This window comes from Rhinatrema bivittatum, chromosome 19, assembly GCF_901001135.1.
Source record: "Rhinatrema bivittatum chromosome 19, aRhiBiv1.1, whole genome shotgun sequence".
Taxonomy (NCBI): Eukaryota; Metazoa; Chordata; class Amphibia; order Gymnophiona; family Rhinatrematidae; genus Rhinatrema; species Rhinatrema bivittatum.
In genome coordinates, this window is record NC_042633.1 from 29,186,885 (window position 1) to 29,211,476 (window position 24,592).

General features: G+C 48.4%; 1 protein-coding gene across 1 annotated transcript in view; it reads left to right on the plus strand.

Moving 5' to 3' along the window:
• LOC115080312 overlaps window positions 1-24,592 on the plus strand; it is a 139,332-nt gene that overhangs the window by 21,935 nt on the left and 92,805 nt on the right. The window contains exons 7-8 of the mRNA XM_029584463.1: window positions 12,992-13,179; window positions 13,375-13,564. Coding sequence (XP_029440323.1) covers window positions 12,992-13,179; window positions 13,375-13,564 — 378 coding nt within the window. The remainder of the gene's footprint in view (window positions 1-12,991; window positions 13,180-13,374; window positions 13,565-24,592) is intronic.

Genomic DNA, 24,592 nt, shown 5'->3' on the forward strand with positions numbered 1-24,592 from the left:
GGACAAGATAAGTTAGAAATCTATTTAAAAGTCTCCGGTCCCTGAAGCTCGAGAAGATGCACAGGTCGCCAGCCGGGACTAGTGCCACCAGGTTGATCACCCCTAGCAGGGCTAGACTCCGGTCAGATCCGAAGGTCCTCCCACGTGGAGACCCTCCGAGGTGGTCGCCGTCACCATTTTGTTCCTGTTCGCCGCCCTGTCCGCTGTCTCGATCCGTGCGGACAAATACCTTGTGCGCACGTCGCGCGCATAGCCATGCGTTCACTGTGCTGGGCGCATAACTTCGACCCGTGCGCACAACAGCGCGAGCACCAAACCTACACATGCATCTTCGACGCACACCGGAGCGCACAAACCATGGCTGCACCCGAAAATAAGCTCAGGGCCTTTGCCCAGCTTGCCACATTAGAGCGGCACAGCATGAGGAGGCCACGGCACTGTGTATATAGTGTGAAGATGCCCTAGGGGACCCAACTGATGGCCCTCCCCAGCCGGTACCGGACCCCAGCCTCTCGAGTGGTACGCCAGACCTAGCATCACATGGCGCCCCCTAGTCTAGACCCAGCTTCTATCGCCTGGGTGGAATTTTTCAAAGGTCTGCATGCCTTGGTCCATGTGCAACCGGTGCCTCCTACAATGCGGTCACAGGCACCACCAGAGGACCTCAATATGCCAGGACCCTCTATCCATAGGGAAGTGATCCCACCGCCCAGAAGCCCCACCTTCGGGGACACAGACATCTCAGATGAGGAGTCAGAACCCCTGGAGGACGGGGAACTCCCTCCGGGGACAGAAACCCATCGAACCATGAGACTCTTCTTCACTAAGGACGAACTTCCAGACCTGGTCACGCACATCTTAAAAGAGCTTGCCATCCCGGGCACAAGTGCCTCGCAGAAACCTAAGCTGAAACCACTTTTGGAGGGACTTCGTCAGACCTCTCGCCATTTCCCACTATTATAAGCCGTCCAGCAACTAATTGACCTGGAATGGGAGGCCCCAGAAACCACGTTCAAAGGGGGCAGGGCTCTGGCAGCCATGTACCCTTTGGACCCTGCCGCCAAAGATCTCCTGGCATGTCCTAAAGTGGATGCCATGGTCTGCACAGTCTCGAAGCTCACTACTATCCCAGTGGAGGGAGGAGCAGAACTCAAGGATGCTCAAGACAGACGTCTGGAATCTATCCTCAAGCAGTCCCTTGACGTCTCCGCTATGTCTTTACAGATCGCGGCATGCTGTGCAGTGGTGACACGCACCTGCTTAGCACAGACCAGGAACAACACTCCTGGGGAAGCCCTGGAACCAGCCGTATTATTCCTCACGGTCGCCGCTTCGGATCTGGTACTCACAGCAACTAGAGGAGTCTCATCCGCCATGGCAGCCAGAAGACAAATCTGGCTTCGAAACTGGTCAGCTGACGCATCCTCCAAAACGAGACTCACAAGGATGCCTTTCAAGGGAACACTCCTGTTAGGAAGCGAACTAGAGAAACTAGCCAACAAGTGGGGCGAGTCCCCACTGCCGCGGCTACCGGAGGACAGGAATAAGAGAAACGAGCGATCCTTCTCCGGGACCTCCAGGGACAGAGGATCACAGCGCTTCAACCCATATAGAAGCTCATATCAAGCGGCCCGCCCCACAGGCTGGGGCCAGTTCTTTCGGAACAAGCACAATAAAAGGGGAGCCAGTTCGGGCCTAGGCCCCAGCCGCACCCCACAATGAAGATCAGCCGACCCATCCAACGGAAGAAGCCATAGGGTGCAGACTGGCCCTATTCTACCAAAGATGGGTCGAGATAACTTCGGACAAGTGGGTCCTATCCATCATTGGAGAGGGATATTACCTGGATTTCCACCTACTCCCTCCGGACAAGTTTGTGGAATCTCCCTGCCGCGACCCTTCCAAGAGAATGGCAGTGGAAGCTACGCTGACCAGATTACTAGCCTTAGAGGCTATAACACCGGTGCCTCCACAACAAATAAATACTGGCCATTCCATCTAGTTTATCGTTCCCAAGAAGGAAGGAACGTTCATACCTATCCTGGACCTCAAGGCGGTCAACCGTTACCTGAAGATTCCTCGCTTCCACATGGAAACCCTACGCTCGGTAATAAGGGCGATACAACCGGGAGAGTTCCTTACCTCCCTGGATCTGTCTGAAGCCTACCTACACATTCCGATCCATCAAGAGCATCAGCGTTTTCTACGCTTCTCAGTCCTGGACCGTCACTACCAGTTCCGGGCACTACCTTTCGGGTTAGCCACTGCACCCTGGACGTTCACCAAGATCACAGTGGTGGCAGCAACACAGAGGAAGGAAGGAATCCGCATGCACCCTTATCTAGACAATTGGCTGATCATAGCGAAATCCCCAGAGGAAAGCCACCAGGCAACCAACAGAGTCAAAACTCTACTGGAGAGCCTCGGGTGAGTGGTCAACACAAACGAGCTGCCTGCAGCCTTCCCAATCTCTAGAATACCTGGGAGTCCGGTTCAACACCAAACAAGACAAGGTCATCCTGACACCGACAAAGAGATCAAAACTGATGACCCAGTTACGAACCCTGTTGAGCAAACTTCTCCCCACAGCATGGGATTACCTACAAGTTCTCTGCCTCATGGCATCTACACTGGAAGTAGTCCCATGGGCACGGGCTCACATGAGACCCCTACACCGCTCACTACTATCACGATGGAATCCAATGTCCCAGAACTACACCGTACGGCTTCAGCTGCCGGACAAAGTTCAGGCCCAACCATGATGGTGGCCACAAGAAACCCATCTGAGCCAGGGAACGAGACTATCCTCCCCAACCTGGATCCTACGCACCACGGATGCCAACCTATGAGGATGGGGAGCACACTGCCAAGAGCTAACTGCCCAAGGGCAATGGAACAAAGAAGAGTCAGGATGGATTATTAATCGCCTAGAAGCCAGGGCAGTCAGAATAGCCTGCCTAAGGTTCGGTCACAGACTCCGAGGCAAAGCGGTCAGAGTAATGTCTGACAACGCCACAACAGTGGCTTACATCAACCGTCAGGGAGGAACCAGAAGCCAACAGGTGTCTCTGGAAATAGACCCCCTAATGTCATGGGCGGAAGTGAATCTTCAAGAGATTTGGCCGTCCACATTGCCGGGAAAGACAGTGTCGCAGCGGACTACCTCAGCAGAGAGAGTCTAGATCCAGGAGAATGGAAACTCTCAACCACAGCATTCCAATTGATAGTAAACCGTTGGGGAACACCAACCATGGACCTCCTGGCAAGCCGGTCCAACGCCCAGGTACCCAGTTTCTTCAGCCGCAGGCGGGAACCTCTTTCCTAGGGAATCTATGCCCTGGTACAGACCTGGCCACAGGAGACTCTGTTATACGCCTTCCCGCCATGGCCCCTATTGGTCACGATCATCCACAAGATAGAACACCACAGTGTGGGGCCAGTACTTCTAGTGGCCCCGGACTGGCCAAGAAGACCATGGTACGCAGAAATGCGAAGACTGTTGGCAGGGAACCCCCTGCTGCTACCTCCACACAGAGACCTGCCCCAACAGGGACCGAGCCAACACGAGGATGCAGCTCGATTCTCTTACAGTCTGGCCATTGAGAGGACTCGCCTAAGGAGGAGAGGATACTCTGGCGCAGTAATTGTCACCCTACTCCGAGCACACAAGTTTTCCACATCCCTAACATACATAAGGATTTGGAGAGTATTCGAATCCTGGTGCGAGGACCATGACATCATACCTGCGATTTTGGAATTCCTACAGAATGGACTACAGAAGGGATTGTCCCTCAACTCCATCAAGGTACAGGTGGCGGCCTTATCATGCTACGGAACCAAGAGCGAGAGCGGCAGCATAGCCTCTCACCCGGATGTCTCCCGCTTCCTGAAAGGAGTCAAGCACATCCTACCACCCCTGAAGTGGCCAGTGCCTCTTTGGAACCTCAACCTGGTCCTAGATTTCCTAGCAGGAACCTCCTTCAGACCTCTCCACGGTCTGTCTCTCCGACTATTAACGTTGAAGACAGCCTTCCTGCTGGCAGTCTGTTCGGCTCATCGTATATCTGAGCTACAAGCACTGTCCTGCCGGGAGCCGTTCCTCAGACTCACCCCGGGAACCATCCAGTTACGCACAGTTCCATCGTTCCTCCCCAAAGTGGTGTCTCACTTCCGTCTCAACCAAACCATCTCGCTACCATCACCAGTTGAGCATAAGAATTCGGAAGAGGTTAGAAGTCTAAGACATCTCAACGTCGGCAGGCTTCTAGTCCGATACCGGGAAAGGTCGGAATCCGTACAAAAGACGGACCATCTATTTGTCCTTCACAGCAGGAAGAAGCAGGGGGAAGCTGCCTCGCGAGCAACCATAGCCCACTGGATCAAAGAAGTCATCAAGGCGGCCTCCGTGGAAGCAGGCGAGCCACTGCCTTTACAATGCCTGGGCTCTAGCTCATTCTGCTAGAGCCCAGGCATTGTCCTGGGCGGCAACCAAGATGCTGTCACCCGCCGAGATCTGCAGGGCGGCGACATGGTCCTCCATCCACACCTTCTACAGGTTTAACCGCCTGGATGTTCAGGCTCGGGAGGACACAGCATTTGCAAGGGCAGTACTAAGTGGGTCACGGACAGCCTCTCACCAGGTTCGGGAGTAGCTTTTATACATCCCATTGGTCCTGAGTCCATCTGCTACACCCTAGGAAATGGAGAAATTACATAGCTGATAACTTTGTTTTCCTTAGAGTAGACAGATGGACTCAGCATCCTACCCACAGCTGCCGTTACTCATGGAATTCTCGGGGGACATCCCCGGGAGCGAGTGATTCAAGGGTAAGCCATGCCTTCCTTCATCTAGGACACCCATCCTACTGGGTCTCGACGCTTCTCGGTTGAGGGCACTGGCGGTCTCAAGCTATAGCCAATTCGACCAGTTCAAATTAATCAAGTTATTCAGTTAGTCAGTCAAATATATCCACAATGCTTTTCGAGGAGAATAATGAAGAGCTGCACTTCCTGCAGGGGTATATGTACTAGGGCTGAAGTCAGATTGAAATCTGATCCGTCTCCAACGGCTATTAGGAGTACACTATACCCATTGGTCCTGAGTCCATCTGTCTACACTAAGAAAAAAGAAATTATCAGGTAAGTAATTACTCCATTACAAGCACGGGGAGTATAAGTGATTTTGCTGAAGATCAGAGGAGTGGAAGGAAGAGTTGGCTAAGTAATTTTGCTGAAGGTCACATACAGGGATAGTGTGTCCATGTGGGAAGATGGATTAGCGACTTTGCTGAAGGCCGCACAGAGAGGGTTGGGTAAAGAGATTAAATGATTTTGCCAAAGGTCACAGAGGGTCAGGGGAATTGAGAGCTCAAAGGATTTTTCCCTTAGTGACAAGAGGGGAGAAAACCTTTAGTACATAGGCATCCGTGTGATTTTGCTGAAGACCACCATGGTTCTAGATCAGGAGGGGAGAGGTTAAGTGTCTGCTGAAGGTCACACACAATGAGTCTGGAGGAGTTGATTAGAATGAGGGTCTTTGGAAGGAGGGAAGGATGGTAATTCTTTGCTCTGACTCTTTAACCCACTTTTTCTGATGGTGCCTTTAGCACAACACCCCTTTGTTTCTCCATTTGTAAGGTAGTGGGGGAGGTGGAGAAGTTACTGTTTTAATGAAATAAGAGGAAGAAACCACATTAGAATCAGCAGGTACAGAAATAGAGAATTTCAAGCTGTTTTTCTTTGTAAAATCCTTTCAACCAGAAAAAGCAGGTTTGTTTTGCCCCTGTCAGGTGTTTATCCCGTTTGCAGATTATTATTATTTTTTTACTTTTGTGTATAAAGTTTTCTTTATTGTATTTTTTTTTCAAATTGCTTTTTGTCTAATGGCTTTTGCTAGTTGTTAGAATGCTGTTTGGACTTTTAAAATTGGTTTCAATGTTTCCTTGCGCTGTTAGGACAGAATGGAAACATACCTTCCCTTTGTTTATCTAAAAAGGGCAAGAAGAGAAACTAGACAGTTAAGATAGTTCAGGGCTTATTACTCAGGGCACAAGACAAGTGTTTAAAAATAAAATGCATGAGGAAAAGATATGAGAACTGGAAATAAGACCTGACAGATGGTTGTAATACAACTTTATAATATTAGTGTTTGCTGAGACTTGAAATCCCTGCCGTTTAGAACGGACAAGGTAGGAGGAAAATGCCGAAAGGTTAAATGCTGGTACAGATTTACAATATCCTTAAGAGATTAAAATCGTGGAAACTTGTAGGGGCTGCGGTTGCGAGCAGCCATTTTATGCTAAAGGGAAGCAACAGCAAGGACTGCTGTAGATTGTACCATAAAATGGCTGTCTTCAGCAGCAGGAAGGTTGTTTTATTCAAGGAATAAAATGGTGGAAAATTGTAGGCTCGGCTGCTGGGAGCAGCCATTTTATGCTAGAGGTAAGGGTGGCTACTGCACTGACTGCTGTAGATTGTACCACAAAATGGCTGCTTTCAGCAGCAGCAAGGAGGCTTTATCAAGGAACAAAATGGTGGAAAATTGTAGGCTCGGCTACTGGGAGCAGCCATTTTATGCTAGAGAATAGGGAAGCAACAGCATTGACTGCTGTAGACTAGCACAAAATGGCTGCCGCCAGCAGCAGCAGCAGCAAGGAGGCTTTATTGAAGGAAGAAAATGGTGGGTAATCGTAGGCTGGGGTGCTGGGAGCAGCCATTTTATACTAGAGAATAGGGATGCGACAGCACTGACTGCTGTAGATTGTAGCTCAAAATGGCAGCTTTCAGCAGCAGCAAGGAGGCCTTATCAAGGAACAAAATGGTGGAAAATTATAGGCTCGGCTACTGGGAGCAGCCATTTTATGCTAGAGAATAGGGAAGCAACAGCATTGACTGCTGTAGACTAGCACAAAATGGCTGCCTTCAGCAGCAGCAAGGAGGCTTTATTGAAGGAAGAAAATGGTGGAGAATTATAGGCTCGGCTACTGAGAGCAGCCATTTTATGCTAAAGGGAAGCAACAGCATTGACTGCTGTAGACTAGCACAAAATGGCTGCCTTCAGCAGCAGCAAGGAGGCTTTATTGAAGGAAGAAAATGGTGGAGAATTGTAGGCGGTGCTGCTGGGAGCAGCCATTTTATGCTAGAGAAAAGGGAAGCAACATCACTGACAGCCCTGGAGTGTAGCACAAAATGGCTGCCTGCAGCAGCAGGAAGGACGCTTTATTCAAGGAACGAAATGGTAGAAAGTTGTACACACGACTGCTGGGAGCAGTCTTTTTTTTTTTTTGCTAGAGGAAATGGAAGCGGCAGCACTAACAGCGTAGATTGTAGCACAAAATGGCTGCCTTCAGCAGGAAAGACACTTTATCCAAGGAATAAAATGGAGAATTGTAGGCTCGGCTGCAGGGAGCAGCCATTTTATGCTAGAGGAAAGGGAAGTGACATCACTGACAGCCCTGGAGTGTAGCACAAAATGGCTGCCTGCAGCAGCAGGAAAGCTTTATTCAAAGAATAAAATGGTGGATAATTTTAGGCTCGGCTGCTGGGAGCGGCCATTTTATGCTAGAGAAAAGGGAAGCGCCAGCCCTGACTCCTGTAGATTGTAGCACAAAATGGCAGCGCCTACAAATGGAGATTTGTAGGCGCTGCTGCTGGGAGCAGCCATTTTATGCTAGAGGAAAGGGAAGTAGGAAGTGACATCACTGCCTGCTGTAGTTTGTAGCACAAAATGGCTCTCTTCAGCAGCAGCGAGAAGGCTTTATTCAAGCAAAGGTAGCTCAAACTATGGATCTAAACCTAATCTGGCCATCTAGCATCTTTAGCCTTTAATGCCTGTGCTGTTTTAAAGCGTAAGAAATTTGCACTTGTTTTGTATTTTGACATTTTAATCTTGTATCTCTTTTTCTATAATATGTGTAAAAGACCTGAATGAATGTATTGGAAAATAAATTGAAATCTATTACTGTGCGTGATGGTGTATCTCTGTTTTGCGCGTCCCATCTCCGATTTGCTGCAGTGTCACCAGATCCCTAAATGGACCTGGTTATTGTAGCTGATATAGCTTGGGTTGTGTTGTTTACATCAGCGCTGTTATCATGCAGTGATGTGACTGATTTGTCCCCCTGTTCACTCAGCCGCACAAAGAGCAAGTCTGAAACATTCCGATGGCTGTGTGCTATATTAACAAATAAATGTTTGCTCCTTTGAGTGGAGCTTCAGGACATATTTGATCTGGGTCTAGAATAGTTAAACTGCTTTTGAAATCCAAGGTGTGTGTCCTTACTTGAGCACTATTTTCTGCAGGGGAGAGGTGGCTCTTGAAACCAGTGTGGAAGAAGGATGGAGGAGGAGGTTTATATGTCTTGTCTCACAGAACGCTCAAGCTCTCCACCTAGCTGTGCTTTACTTTTCTATCGCAATGTTTACAAATATCTTAATTTCGGCATGCTGTTTGAAATAGTGCTGCTGATCAAAAGGTCTTCTTTAAATCATCCGTAGGCGATCAGCTGGGGTGGGCCACCATCAGGCCTTTCTTGCAGACTGCAAGGGGGACCCTACTGCACCCTGTTTATTTTTAAAGCGGTTAGGGAAGTTAATTTAAAAAGTCCATAAACTGCCACTAATCAAGTTAAGGAATAGCCATTGCTATTACTGGCATTAGTAGCATGGGCTGTATTTACTGTTTGGGTACGTGAAAGGTACTTGAGCTTTGGATTAGCCACTGTTGGAAACGGGATGCTGGGTATAATGGATCCTGCATCTGACTCTGGATGGCAACTTCTTGTGTTCTTAAGGATATGGGGCCGAGAGCTAAGGCGAGTTGCCAGATCGATTACGGTGATCTACCCACGAGAGGGGCAGCCCCGATCGGTGGTTGGGATCTCAAGTGCGACTAGGGATTGTTTTGTCTTTTTTCCTTAGACGGACGTCCAGTGCAGGCGGGCAGTCCAGCTCGGTGATGCCGATTTGCTGATTCTGGGGAATGTTTGTAAGTCGAGAGAGGTTAGAATTGCGAACGCGGCAGGAACGCTTTCTTCGCAGCTTTAACATTTGACTTTTTTTTTTCTTTTCCCGCTGAGATACTGTAAAACCGCGCAGTGCGAGCGATCCAGTATGCAAATGATGTGACGCGGTGCAAACGAGGAAAAGGAGGCGCTAGGGACACTAGCGCGTCCCTAGCGCCTCCTTTTGGCCTAGAACGGCGGCTGTCAGTGGGTTTGACAGCCGACGCTCAATTTTGCCGGCGTCGGTTCTCGAGCCCGCTGACAGCCACGGGCTCGGAAACCGGACGCCGGCAAAATTGAGCGTCCGGTTTTCGGCCCGACAGCCGCGGGCCGAATTAAATTTTTTTTTTTTTTTTTTACTTTTGCGGACCTCCGACTTAATATCGCTATGATATTAAGTCGGAGGGTGCACAGAAAAGCAGTTTTTACTGCTTTTCTGTGCACTTTCCTGGCGCCGGAAGAAATTAGCGCCGACCTTTGGGCGGCGCTAATTTCTTAGAGTAAAATGTGCGGCTTGGCTGCACATTTTACTTACTGAATCGCGCACGCATACCTAATAGGGCCCTCAACATGCATTTGCATGTTGAGGGCTCTATTAGGTGCCGCGGGTGGGCCGCTTGTTTTCCTCCCCTTACTGAATAAGGGGTAAGGGAAAACACGCGTCCAGGGCAGGCTGACGGTGCGCTCCGACGGAGCACACTTTACTGTATCGACCTGTGTTCTTAAGGATATGGGGGCCGAGAGCTAAGGCGAGTTGCCAGATCGATTGCGGTGATCTACCCACGAGAGGGGCAGCCCGATCGGTGGTTGGGATCTCAAGAGCGACTAGGGATTGTTTTGTATTTTTCCTTACACGGATGTCCAGTGCAGGCGGGCAGTCCAGCTCGGTGGTGCCGATTTGCTGATTCTGGGGAATTTTTGGAAGTCGAGAGAGGTTAGATTTGCGAACGCGGCAGGAACGCTTTCTTCGCAGCTTTAACATTTGACTCTTTTTTTTTTTTTTTTTCTTTTCCCGCTTTTGAGATACTCACACCCTCCTACCAATCGTGTGTGAGAGAGACTAGGCGTCAGGCGGGGGCGAGGACCTTCGGCAGCCAATAGGAAAGCAGCTGGTCCCCCCAGGAAGGGAGGGTAACTCCGCCCACAATAGTATCTGAGGGGCGGGCGGTCGGTTAGGGTTGTGCAGGCCCTTACTGATTGCGCATGTAAGCCACTGGAGGAGCGCGCGTGTGTGTCTATCAATCTGCCCCATCCGGTCTATCGAGCTGGCGGCCTGGGGTGAACTGCTCCCTACCAATCTGGAGACTTGACAATCCTGTGCAGGTTAACTATGAATGCAGGGGAAAGTCGGGATTTAACCAGTCCTGTAATCGATCTTTTTTTATAATGTTCGGTGTTAGTGGATGGTCTTTTCTCCTTATGCAGGCAGGGCTGAAACATTGGTCAGTGGTGGGATATTGGAACAGCATTAGGAGCACTTCAGTGACAGCTCTGGACGTTTTGCTTCGGATTAGAATAGGCACCCGTGCATCTCTATTGAGATATTTTAAGGAAAAGCCCTTGCCTGTATTCTTTTTTGGAAAACCCTGGAAATTTTTGGCCTTAAACTGAAAAACGCCTGCATTTGTTTGCACTGGGTAGCAGCAGCAGCAGTCTTTGGATCCGTGGACGTTTTGCACAGTTGTAGCTGTCGCCTTGATGGCTTTAATGGTGGCAGCTGGGACAGACTGGTATTGTGCAACTACAAGCAGTTTGCTCCTCCCACCTCTAGACGGAAAGCAGGCTGGAGAAGATGGCGAGAAGAAGGGCAACATGAAGGGAGTCTGACTGCTTTCCTGGTGAAGGATGGCTGGGAGCGGCGCAGGTGTGGCATGTGGTGCATGCAAGGAAAGGATCAAAAGATGACAGGAGGGCATTCTGCTGCTTGCGTGGGCAGGCCCTGGGTGGCCGCAGAGGAAGAGTACTGAATGGGGCCAGGGGAGGTAAGAGGAGGGGAAGGAATGTGTGGGAAGGGAAAGAGGAGAGAGCAAGAGCATATGGAGGAGTCATTTTGCATGCAGCTGACGTTTTCAAATCCTCAAAACCTGCCCAGCCTGACAAAAGCTTGAGTTCTGCCTGTCACGTGCCATCTTACAAAAATGGCATTTTTCAAATCGTTTTAGCCATGGAAGAGAGATTTTTGAAAATCGGTCAGCCCATGTGTGTGGTTTAAAAGTATGCGACTGTGCCACAGTATGGGTACATCTCCCTGCATTGAGCGGAAGCTGAATTAGAGCAGGGAGGGAAAAAACGTATATGGCTTTTGCGTGGTTTTTTCCCCCACGCATCAAGCGTGTGCAGAAAAAGCTGGTGCAATCCCTGTGGGTACCTCCCCCCCCCCCCCCCCCCCCAATGGGCAATTTTCAAAGAGGGAAAGTCTGTGTGTACTGTCATTTTCAGAGCTGAATCCAAAAACAAAGCACAGTTTTTTGTTTTGCAAATTTGTCCCTGTTACTCCAGCTGAAGAAGTGGGGAGAGTGGGGGCATGAGGTGGTGGTGCCCCCAGCCCATACCCCATATAGAATAACCTGAAGCCCTCTCCTTCCAGAGTTACAAGGCAGGGAAGGGGGCAAGAACGGGGTGCAGTTCTTCAGAAGGAGCTCTCTCTGGGTGGGGAGGGCTGATTCTTAAGGTATGAACTCTGGGAGGATGATTCCTCAGGTGATTCCAAACACCCAGACGTAAATAGGAAGACAGCCAAATGCGCACTCAAGACAAACGCCAACACGTTTACATGGAACGGAGGCTGGGGGCTGCTGATTGATAGATCGAGGGGGCCTTCTGAGGCTGCGGGAGGGAAGGGAGGCCGGGTGCTGCCTCTCCATTCCTGTGATTAGAAGGAAACTGACTGGGGGACCTGAGGGGCTAAATGGAGAATTTGAGTGTAAAAGAGGCCAAAGTAGGCTTAATGGGAGGATCTGAAGGAGATGATGAGAACTTGATGTGGGTAAACTGTGGAAGTGGTGGAAAGGAGAATGGCTGAGTGGGGTCACGGGAAAGAGAAATGGAAACTTTTTTCTTCTTCCTATTGGCTAATCATTCATTGACCTTTAACTCTGCTGGCAAATGATGCTACAGGACTGGTCCAATACAGCTAAGGGCAGCAGCCTGTGAGTTACCTAAACATGCAACTTTTAAAGAGGGTGCAACCAGAAATGCCGCCCCCCACCCCCAAAGAGAAGATCTCTGAGAATGACTTGGTTGATAAAAGGATTCTTGATCCTGCAAGTAGGCTGCCCATCCCTATGCAAAGATGGGACGCTAGAACTTTGTTCTCCCTTGACCGGCTCCACTGCGGGCTGCAGAATCGAGCGGTTTGCGTGCTGTCGGACAATGCGATATACCCTTTAAGGGTTCTCTCCGGTTGGGAAATGAGTTGGAGAAGATTGTGAATTGATGAGGTGATTCCAAGACTAAAGCAGCGTTGTGCTGTTTTGGGACGAGAGGTTGCTCCAGGGATTCCCATTGTTTATTGCCTTTACAGGGGATTGACAAGTAAGAGGACGCATCCCTGCGGAAGATCACGGTCCTTTGGAGCATCTCGGACCTCGCAATGAAGGTGTGGGGGTCTACCTACGGATTCCGGAGATAGGCGGCTATCTCACATTTATCAAAAGGGGACCTAAATCATGGTTGACTGCTGGATCTTGAATGGTCACTCCATGCAAATTGGTAGTGAAGAGAGTGACTGGAGAGCACGTTACAAAGGCTGATAGAGCTCAGGGCTGTAATTCCCGTTCCCAAACTGCAGGAAAATATGTAGTGATATTCTTTCTGTTTTGTCATACCCAAGGAGAAAGAGAGCTCATTTCGACCCATCCTGGATCTGCAAGGAGTGAACTGACATTTGCGTGGACTCACTTCAGAATGGAAATCTTAAGCTCTGTCATTGTGGCGATGCAAAGGGGGGAATTTCTTAATCTCACTTCAGTGGTTTCTATGTTTTGCAGTTCTAGGACAGCATTATCAGTTTCTAGCTTTGCCATTTTGGCCTGGCTACGGTGCCCAGAACCTTCTCCAAGATCATGGTGGTAGTAGTGATGCTCTGCACAAGGAAGGTATTCTGGTCCATCCATATGTGGACGCTTGGTTAATTTGGGCCAAGAGTGCGGAAGAAGGTCAGTTGGCGTCTCGCAAGGTGATTCGCTTCCTTCAAGAGCTGGACTTAGCCAAAAGCAATCTACAGCCACACAGACCATGGAATTCCTCGGCGTGAGAAGTGATGTGGTTGAAAGGCAGGGTGATTATGCCAGATCAACGTGTCAGAAAGTTGGAGAATCTGGTTCATTCCTTGAGATTGGCCACTTGTTCAACGGTGTGGAGTTATTTACAGGTCTTTGGGGTCAATGGCAACAACGTTGAAAGTGGAATCCTGGGCAAGAGCGCATATACTGCCGCATCAGCAGATTCTGCTGTTACGGTGAAATCTGCAGTCACGGGCGTATATTGTGAGGCTATCTTTGCCGCTGGAAGTGGGCGCAAAGTTGTAGTGATGGTTGCAAAGGGAACACCTCATGAGAAAGGTAACCTTTAGAGACTCCAGAATGGTTGGTGCTTACAATGGATTCGAGCCTCCTGGGTTGGGGGTCTCGCTGCCAAGAGTTGATAGGGCAATGTTGGTGGAATGTTGAGGAACGACAGTGGACCATCAATCGATTGGAAGCTTGTGCAGTTTGCTTGGCTTGCCTGCAGTTTGGTGATCGGCTGACAGGACGGGCGGTAAGAATAACGTCAGACAATGCCTTGACAGTCGCCCTAAGTAAACCATCGGGGTGGAACGAATAGTCATCAGGTGACTGTGGAAATAGATGCTCTCTTGGAATGGGCAGAGCAACATCTACAGACACTATCAGACTCTCACATTGCAGGGACAGACAATGTGATGGCCAATTCCTCAATAGACAAACCTTAGACTCAGGAGAGCGAGAGCTGGCAGACTGTCTTTCGGCTCATAGTATCTTGATCTGTTGGCGAGTTGCAACAGCACGATAGTGCAACGGTTCTGCAGTGATGGAAAGGACCCGAGGACATTGGGAACAATGAGCACAGAGCGAGATTCTGTATATATTCCCTTCTTAGCAGATGATCAGCAGGGTAATATGAAGGATGGCGAGTCATCCTGAAATCGTACTTATGGTGGCCATGGAAACTGTGGTACGCGGACCTCCAATGTTGACTGATAGGCAGTCCTATGTGGCTGCTGCTCAAAAAGGAGCTTCTACAACGGGCTGATCATGCATGAAAGCCTGGGTTGATTCTGTCTTACAGTTTTGGCCTTAAGAGGGCCCACCTGCTGAGGTGTGGTTATTTTCTGGCAGTGGTGTCCTCACTGCTCCGAGCTAGGAAGTTTTCTGATTCTCTGACTTATACCATGGTTTGGAGACTTTTTGACAGTCTGTGCGGGGTGAGAGATTGTCACCCTCTCGAGTGGCAATCCCCTAATTTTGGAGTTTGTGCTGGAAGGATTAATTAAGGGTCTGGTCCTAAACACCTTGCTCAGGAGGACGCGGCTTTTGCGCGTGCGGTGTTGATGGGAGCACAGGCAGCTTCCCATCTGTTTCGGGAATAGCTTTGGTACATCCCACTGGTGTGGATTGGCCTGCCTGAGTGCAGAGGAAGGTGAAATCACCTGATCATTTCTTTTCCTCTAAGGAAGGCAGGCCAATCCACTATCCCGCCCTGGGCTGCCTACTTGCGCTTTTATTTTCAGTTCGTCCTTTGATTCGGGCATGATGCATATGGTTTTTTGTTCTGAATCGTTTGAAGGACTGGTAAGTGAAGAACCAGTCTATATAATCAGTTGTAGTTAATATTTTTTTCCTGAATTCGGTACTACTGAGTTGGTCGGTTAGTCATGGGTGAAGTATATTCAGTTGTCTACAGTTTGCTTTTCTAGAGAGGCTGGTCAGCTGATGAGGGGGCAGGGCTATAAGTCAGTGACATCAGCGAATCAGTTGTCTCCATCTGCTGGTAGGAGTGCATAACCCGCCAATGTGAATTAGCCTGCCTTCGTTAGAGGAAACTAAATTATCAAGTAAGAAATAATTTCACCTTCTAAAATGACACAAACAGAAGGCACAATGAGGCAAACAATGGCCGGTACAAGAAGAAAATACTACAAAAGCCATGCATTGCTAATAATGAACTTCGAGTGGAAAAACCAAGTTTTGATTGCTTTATGAAATTTTAAGCAGCATCACAGGCTAGGGAACCCAAACAGAGAAAAGACAATTTTCTTGGGACCTGGCTACAGTGGTAGCCTGGAGTGTTAAACTACAGAAGGCCAAGGAGAGAATAGCTGTGCCTGAATAGAGGGAAACTAGTCAGTCAGAGCTAGGATTTTGTTTTGAATACGGCAAGAAAGTGCTGTAAGAGAAGCCTCTGTGGTGTTGAGACTTAACTAACATGGAGCGATTAGTGTAGACCTTCACTGAAGGGAAGCAGCAACTCAGAGAGAGGTTCAAGTTTCTGTATAACAGTTTAACCAGCTAGCCCAAGCAGTGTAAGTCAACACAACTCACACAACCCCATTGCCTCCAGTATTTAAAATAAAAGACGGGAAGACCACCTGCACCACCTACTTGGTGAATCTGATTACAGGCAGAAGCCAAGCAACTTTTCAGGGTGCCAACCCCGCTGGAAGAGCCAGTTATTCGGAAGTTAAAACCGCCATCCGGGCTAGGGCAGGGTACACAACGGAAACATGTCTACATTCATTCCCGCGTAGCATCCTACAGCCGAGGGAAAGTCCATGGAGCCTTTTTCATCACCTAAAGTACACCGGTGTTACGCGCGGCCAGCCTCTCGCGGTGGCAGGAAGATGCCGCCACGATTCCTCGGGGCGACAGGAACGCTGCCAGTCCTCCAAGGCCGACTGCAGCAAAGGCGCGTGCCCCACGTCGGGCCTTAACGGAACCGTGGTGGGAAAAGTTCCCGCGGTTCTTCGCTGACGTCATCCAGCAGGGAGTATTTGAACTCTGTTCTTGCTCTCCAGCCTTGCCTCTGCAACAGGTGTCCTGAAGCTGCTGGCTGCGTTGTTTGCTCCTAGTCCCTGGTTCCTGTCCTGCTCCTCTCCTCCTGGACTGTCTCTTGGCCTCGACCCTTGGATTATTTGCCAGATTCTGCCTTTCGCCGCCTGTCTCGACCATGGATTGTTGACTGGATTCTGCTGTTCGCCGCTTGTCTCGAGCACGGATTGTTTCCTGGATTCGCCTGTTTGCTGCCTGTCTCGACCCTTGGATTGCTTACTGGATTCCGATGCTAGCCGCCTGCCTCAACCCTGGACTGTTATCTGGATCCGCCTGTCTGCTGCTGACCCCTAACCCAGTCTGGAACTGAGATCCGCCGCCCGATGACGAGAGCTTCGGAAGTCTTATCTCAGGTAGGACATTTCTCGGCTCAAGGGTCCACGGTGGTAATAATTGGATGGAAGTGATTATAGCCAAAGGTGAAAAGCTTCAAAGTAGCCAACCATGTCCTCTTAGAGCAGTTCCTGGACATGCTGGACCAACCCTTGCGGATTTGGGAACACCCAGGACTCACCCTGGAGAAAGCATTGGAAGTGATGGATGCCTTCCATCTTCAAATGTCACGTTGCATTGGTGGAACTGGACAGAACAACCGGCGCTTTGGCTAGGGCATAGAGGTACCTGATTTTGTTCCTTGGGGGTGCAGGATTTGAAACACCATATCTTTCTGGCGGGAGCAGGAGCTGAAATGCAGCACGCTGTTCTATCTGCAGTGACGGAAAGTGCTGAGGCGCACTCTTCAGTTGACAGAAAATTGGAGTGGACATCAGTTTAAACTGATGTTCACCTTTGGAAAAATCCAGGAATTTAGGGGTGAAAATCTGCTGAACCCAAAAATGAAGGAACCTGATTATTCAGTGAGTCATGCTCCCATTTCGCTGCTTTTTCTCAAATTTGTGCTAAAGTTATTAATGGATTTCCCCCCTCCTCTTGTTTACAGCAGCCAAACATGAATCTTTCATATATATATATATATATATATATCAGGCTTGAAATAGGCTTCTAATGCATCAAGGATGGCTTTTGTATCCTTTCTCTGTTCCTCTGTAAGGCTCAAATTGTGCTTACGCGCAAATGGCGCATTCAGTCCTCATCACCCTTGGTGTAGCTGCCCCCACTTCGGCTGACTTCTCATTTAAGCCCGTGCCTAGAGAGTAGCCTTTTAAATTGTGCCCTGAAATTTTCCAAGTTGCTGCTTTGCATTCCTACTCTTGGTACCTTGGTGGGGGGAGGGACGGAATACTGTTAGCAGTTGCCATGATGCCGAAGCGCACTCATGCTTCAGTTTTCAAAGGTGGACGCGTGTAGTCCTAAACTAGTTAATATTGCTACAAACCTTGCCTTCTGCTCACAGCTCCTGAGCCCACTGCACTGTAGAAACACTCATCGTCAGATACATCAGACACCAGGTTTTGTATGTAGAAAACAGACAAAGGAAGTAGAAACAGTGAAATACTTTAGTCAGCCACAAAGTGGCATCGACCTAGAAATGAACATCTTATAAACAACCTGAGCCCACTGAAACTTGAAGGATGGGATTTTTGCCTTTAGGCTCTCTAGTTTATGATTAGGTGACTCCTGGTCATCAGAATTACGCTGAGCCAGACCTGGTTTTGCCGCATTGCATGCTGGGCCTTGAAGATTTGTGCTTATTCTCAGAGAAATGAGATGTAAGAGTCCATACATGCCATCATAATACAAAAGCAGGCTCAGCCTGTCCTTGAAGGCCTGGAGAGCTGCTGACCCTATTTAATATCACAAGTGGCAATGGTGTGGACCTATTCTGATTTTCCTCCGTCTTGTTCTCCAGTCTGATGCTCCATGTTGAGCAGCACAGATTTTCGAAGATCTGGTTCTGATGCAGTCTGACCCGTTGAAATTAAAATTCCTCTCAGCTGAGCTGAAATTCCCTGTTTTAACTGAAAAATTCCAAAATGTAGATCCAGGGCTTCTGTGTTTTATTGAAAGATTAATTGTCATCCTCCCTCTTCCACAGGAGCAATTATGTGACATTCCAGCATCCAGAGCCTGCGTCTCCTCAGAATGAAAACAAGGCCAAGTGCAGATGGATGGTCACTTCCAAGGACTGGATAAAATGCTACTAAGTTAAAGGAGATGGGCAGAAAAAGGCGAGTAATTACAGTCCTCAAGACGGAGTCCTCTGTGCTGGCTGAATAGGCCCTATCCTCCATTCTTGAGAGAAATCCCTCACACTGAAATTGTCTTCTGTTAGGCCTCCAGGCCCATTCCAAGATAGCTGCCTGGGTGGGTCTTGAAATTCCCAGTGGGAGCAGGCTTGCTGTTTTTCTGGTTATCAACAAGCAGCTTGTGTTTGCAGGGGCATTACTGGTATAGACTATGTCTCGGTGGGCCTCTATCATTTTAAAGGTTTCTCTTCCAAGGCACACTGACAGCATTTTATTTAAGGAAAGATTTTCCGTAATGGTGGGGAAGGGGCAGTTGGTACAGTAGTCGGAAGAATGCTTCCTCCAACACGTTGAGCTCTTGAGAGGAACAATCTGATCATGTATCCTGATTGAGACCCTATTGACTCTTTAGCAGCATGAGCAGTCCTCTTCCTAACCTCTCCTCTTTCTCTGTAGTGCCTTCTTTTCTGATAGCCCTGAGCGTTTTAATGGCAAACCCTGTGCTTTGGCACGCCAGAGGTTCTCCTTTGGGGTGCGCTAACTGGGAGGTGGGAGGCGGTGTATACTGGACTGGGGGGGGCTGCCAGGGAATCTGGGAGGTGGAAAGGAGTGTTTAAAATCAAACCGTGTGTGGGGATCTGGGCTATTGGACTCCTGGGTCCGTATCATGATGAATACTGGGCCTTCACGTCCCCAGACACCCCTCTAGCTTTGCGTGAGACTCCCAACACCGTGGGAGTGTTCCTAAACTATGAGCAAGGACGAGTCTCCTTCTACAATGCAGACAGCATGGAGACTCTCTTCACTTTCAATGACTCCTTCACAGAGAAGATCTATCCTTTCTTTTGTGTGGGTGCCGTGGGGACAGAACTGAAGCTCTAGGATGGTTCCATATTCTGTTCTGTGTCCTAGGTCTTGAAATTCCCAGTGGGAGCAGGCTTGCTGTTTTTTCTGGTTATCAACAAGCAGCTTGTGTTTGCAGGGGCATTACTGGTATAGACTATGTCTCGGTGGGCCTCTATCATTTAAAGGTTTCTCTTCCAAGGCACACGGACAGCATTTTATTTAAGGAAAGATTTTCTGTAATGGTGGGGAAGGAGCAGTTGGTACAGTAGTCGGAAGAATGCTTCCTCCAACACGTTGAGCTCTTGAGAGGAACAATCTAATCATGTATCCTGATTGAGACCCTATTGACTCTTTAGCAGCATGAGCAGTCCTCTTCCTAAACCTTTCCTCTTTCTCTGTAGTGCCTTTAACAGTGGTTCCCCTGACAGCACATGTTCAGCTGATCCTGTCTCGGGACAAGAAAATCATAAAATACATGGTGGATGCTCTCTTCTTCACAGAGAAGATCTATCCTTTCTTTTGTGTGGGTGCTGTGGGGACAGAACTGAAGCTCTAGGATGGTTCCATATTCTGTTCCCTGTGTCCTAGGATGTACTCTGTTTTTAGATTACAGTGCTGCCCTCTGGAGAATAGTTACTGAATGCTGGGTAACGCCGGTGTGGTTGTGTACTCTTCAACTCATGAATCTGGCGAGCTGTCTCTTTGTATGTCATAGGTTACTGCAGAGGGACAATGACATTAAAAGCTCAGGATGTGTTCTTTCTAAAGTTGATGCCCAGTAGAGAGGGAAGAGGAAAAGTAATCATTCTCCAGTGATGTTAGTTCTCTGATAAAAGCATTAGCGGAACACCACCTGACCTTTGTGTTCTGTTGTTACAAGTATACCTCAAGAGGATTTTCTCTGCACAACGAGACTATTTATTTGTTCACAGGGATAGTTGTGCCTGCGGGAGGAGGGATTAGCACGCGTATATGGGCCTTTTAGTGATAGCGGCGCTTGTAAAATGTATTCCTTAATGTTATATGAAGAGTGCTGCAAGAGGAAGCTTGCCTGCGCTGACCCAAAAAAAACCCCTTAATTACAAGCACGGGGAGTATAAGTAATTTTGCTGAAGATCAGAGGAGTGGAAGGAAGAGTTGGCTAAGTAATTTTGCTGAAGGTCACATACAGGGATAGTGTGTCCATGTGGGAGGATGGATTAGCGACTTTGCTGAAGGCCACACAGAGAGGGTTGGGTAAAGAGATTAAGTGATTTTGCCAAGGTCACAGAGGGTCGGGGGGAATTGAGAGCTCAAAAGGATTTTTCCCTTAGGGACAAAGGGGAGAAAACCTTTAGTACATAGGCATCAGAGTGATTTTGCCACCATGGTTCTAGATCAGGAGGGAGAGGTTAAGTGTCTGCTGAAGGGACACACACAATGAGTTTGGAGGAGTTGATTAGAATGAGGGTCTTTTGGAAGGAGGGAAGGATGGTAATTCTTTTGCTCTGACTCTTTAATCCACTTTTTCTGATGGTGCCTTTAGCACAACACCCCTTTGTTTCTCCATTTGTAAGGTAGTGGGGGGAGGTGGAGAAGTTACTGTTTTAATGAAATAAGAGGAAGAAACACATTAGAATCAGCAGGTACAGAAATGGAGAAATTAAGCTGTTTTTCTTTGTAAAATCCTTTCAACCAGCAAAAAGCAGGTTTGTTTTGCCCCTGTCAGGTGTTTATCCCGTTTGCAGATTATTTTTTTACTTTTGTGTATAAATTTTTTCTTTGTACCTTTTCTAATTCCTTTTTGTCTAATGCTTTTGCGAGTTGTGAGAATGCGGTTTCAACTTTTAAAATTGGTTTCAATGTTTCCCTGTGCTGTTAGGACAGGATAGAGACATACCTTCCCTTTGTTTATCTAAAAAGGGCAAGAGAGAAACGAGACAGTGAAGATAGTTCGGGGCTCATTACTCAGGGCACAAGACAAGTGTTTTAAAAATAAAATGCATGAGGAAAAGAGATGAGAACTGGAAATAAGACCTGTCATAGATGGTTGTAATACAACTTAATAAGAATAGTGTATGCTGAGACTTGAAATCCCTGCCCTGTAGAACGGACAAGGTAGGGAGGAAAATGCCAAAAGGTTTAATGCTGGTACTGATTTACAATATCCTTGAGAGACTAAAATCATGGAAAATTGTACGGGCTGCTGTTGCGAGCAGCCATTTTATGCTAAAGGAAAGGGAAGCGACAGCACGGACTGCTGTAGATTGTAAGCACAAAATGGCTGCCTTCAGCCGCAGGCAAGGGCACTCTATGCAAGAAAGAATATAGTGGAAAGTTGTAGGCTCGGCTGCTGGAGCAGCCATTTTATGCTAATGGCTGCCTCCAGCAGCAGAAAGGAGACGTTAGTCAAGGAATAAAATGGAGAAAGGTAGGCTCGGCTGCTGGGAGCAGCCATTTTATGCTAGAGGAAAGGGAAGCGACATCTGACAGCCGTAGATTGTACTACAAAATGGCTGCTTCCAGCAGCAGGAAGGAGACGTTAGTCAAGGAATAAAATGGAGAAAGGTAGGCTCGGCTGCTGGGAGCAGCCATTTTATGCTAGAGGAAAGGGAAGCGACATCTGACAGCCGTAGATTGTACTACAAAATGGCTGCTTCCAGCAGCAGGACGGAGACGTTGTCAAGGAATAAATGAGAGAAAGGTAGGCTTGGCTGCTGGAGCAGCCATTTTATGCTAGAGGAAAAGGAAGTGACATCACTGACAGGCCTAGATTAGCAGAAATGGCTGCATTCAGCAGCAGGACGGAGGCGTTAGCCAAGGAATAAAATGGAGAATTGTAGCTCGGCTGCTGGGAGCAGCCATTTTATGTTAGAGGAAAAGGAAGTGACATCACTGACAGGCCTAGATTAGCACAAAATGGCTGCCTTCAGCAGCAGCACGGAGGCTTTATCCAAGGAATAAAATGGAGAATTGTAGGCTCGGCTGCTGGGAGCAGCCATTTTATGCTAGAGGAAGGGGAAGCGACATCTGACAGCCGTAGATTGTACCACAACATGGCTGCCTCCAGCAGCTGAAAGGAGACGTTAGTCAAGGAATAAAATGAAGAATTGTAGCCTCGGCTGCTGGGAGCAGCCATTTTATGCTAGAGGAAAGGGAAGCGACAGCACTGACAGCCGCAGATTGTAGCACAAAATGGCTGCCTCCAGCAGCAGGAAGGAGGCTTTATTCACAGCGAATAAAATGTGTGGAGAATTGTTAGGCTCGGCTCGCTGGAGCAGCCATTTTATGTTAAAGGAACGGAGGCTACAGCACTGACCGCAGTAGATTGTACTACAACATGGCTGCCTCCAGCAGCCGGAAGGAGATTTTATTCAAGGACATATAAAATGGAGAAAGGTAGGACTCGGCTGCTGGGAGCAGCCATTTTATGCTAGAGGAAAGGGAAGCGACATCTAGACAGCCGTAGATTGTTACTACAAAATGGCTGCTTCCAGCCGCAGGAAGGAGGACGTTCGTGAAGGGATAAAATGGAAGAAAGGATCGGTCAGCTGCTGGGAGCTAGCCATTTTATGCTAGAGGAAAGCCCGAAGCGACATCTGGACAGCCGTAGATTGTACTCAAAATGGCTGCTTCCAGCAGCAGCTAAGGAGACGTTAGTCAAGGATAAATGGCGAAAAGGTAGGCTTGGCTGCTGGGAGCAGCCATTTTATGCTAATGGCTGCCTCCAGCAGCAGAAAGGAGATTTTAGTGAAGGAATAAAATGGAGAAAGGTAGACTCGGCTGCTGGGAGCAGCCATTTTATGCTAGAGGAAAGGAAGCGACATCTGACAGCCGTAGATTGTCCTACAAAATGAGCTGCTTCCAGCAGCAGGAAGGAGACGTTAGTGAAGGAATAAAATGGAAGAAAGGTAGGCTCAGCTGCTGGGAGCAGCCATTTTATGCTAGAGGAAAGGGAAGCGACATCTGACAGCCGTAGATTGTACCACAAAATGGCTGCCCCCAGCACCTGGAAGGAGATGTTAGTCAAGGAATAAAATGGAGAAAGGTAGGCTCGGCTGCTGGGAGCAGCCATTTTATGCTAGAGGAAAAGGAAGTGACATCACTGACAGGCCTAGATTAGCACAAATGGCTGCCTTCAGTAGCTGCACGGAGGCTTATCCAAGGAATAAAATGGAGAATTGTAGGCTCGGCTGCTGGGAGCAGCCATTTTATGTTAGAGGAAAAGGAAGTGACATCACTGACAGGCCTAGATTAGCACAAAATGGCTGCCTTCAGCAGCAGCACGGAGGCTTTATCCAAGGAATAAAATGGAGAATTGTAGGCTCGGCTGCTGGGAGCAGCCATTTTATGCTAGAGGAAAGGGAAGCGACATCTGACAGCCGTAGATTGTACCACAACATGGCTGCCTCCAGCAGCTGAAAGGAGACGTTAGTCAAGGAATAAAATGAAGAATTGTAGGCTCGGCTGCTGGAGCAGCCATTTTATGCTAGAGGAAAGGGAAGCGACAGCACTGACAGCCGCAGATTGTAGCACAAAATGGCTGCCTCCAGCAGCAGGAAGGAGGCTTTATTCAAGGAATAAAATGGTGGAGAATTGTAGGCTCGGCTGCTGGGAGCAGCCATTTTATGTTAAAGGAAAGGGAGGCTACAGCACTGACCGCAGTAGATTGTACTACAACATGGCTGCCTCCAGCAGCAGGAAGGAGATTTTATTCAAAGGAATAAAATGGAGAAAGGTAGACTCGCTGCTGGGAGCAGCCATTTTATGCTAGAGGAAAGGGAAGCGACATCTGACAGCCGTAGATTGTACTACAAAATGGCTGCTTCCAGCAGCAGGAAGGAGACGTTAGTGAAGGAATAAAATGGAGAAAGGTAGGCTCAGCTGCTGGGAGCAGCCATTTTATGCTAGAGGAAAGCGAAGCGACATCTGACAGCCGTAGATTGTACTACAAAATGGCTGCTTCCAGCAGCAGCAAGGAGACGTTAGTCAAGGAATAAAATGGAGAAAGGTAGGCTTGGCTGCTGGGAGCAGCCTTATGCTAATGGCTGCCTCCAGCAGCAGAAAGAGATTTAGTGAAGGAATAAAATGGAGAAAGGTAGACTCGGCTGCTGGGAGCAGCCATTTTATGCTAGAGGAAAGGGAAGCGACATGACAGCCGTAGATTGTACTACAAAATGGCTGCTTCCAGCAGCAGGAAGGAGACGTTAGTGAAGGAATAAAATGAAGAATTGAAGGCTCGGCTGCTGGGAGCAGCCATTTTATGCTAGAGGAAAGGGAAGCGACAGCACTGACAGCCGTAGATTGTAGCACAAAATGGCTGCCTCCAGCAGCAGGAAGGAGGAGGCTTTATTCAAGAAATAAAATGGTGGAGAATTATAGGCTCGGCTGCTGGGAGCAGCCATTTTATGCTAGAGGAAAGGTAAGCGACATCTGACAGCCGTAGATTGTACCACAACATGGCTGCCTCAAGCAGCTAAAAGGAGACGTTAGTCAAGGAATAAAATGGTGTAGAATTATAGGCTCGGCTGCTGGGAGCAGCATTTTATGC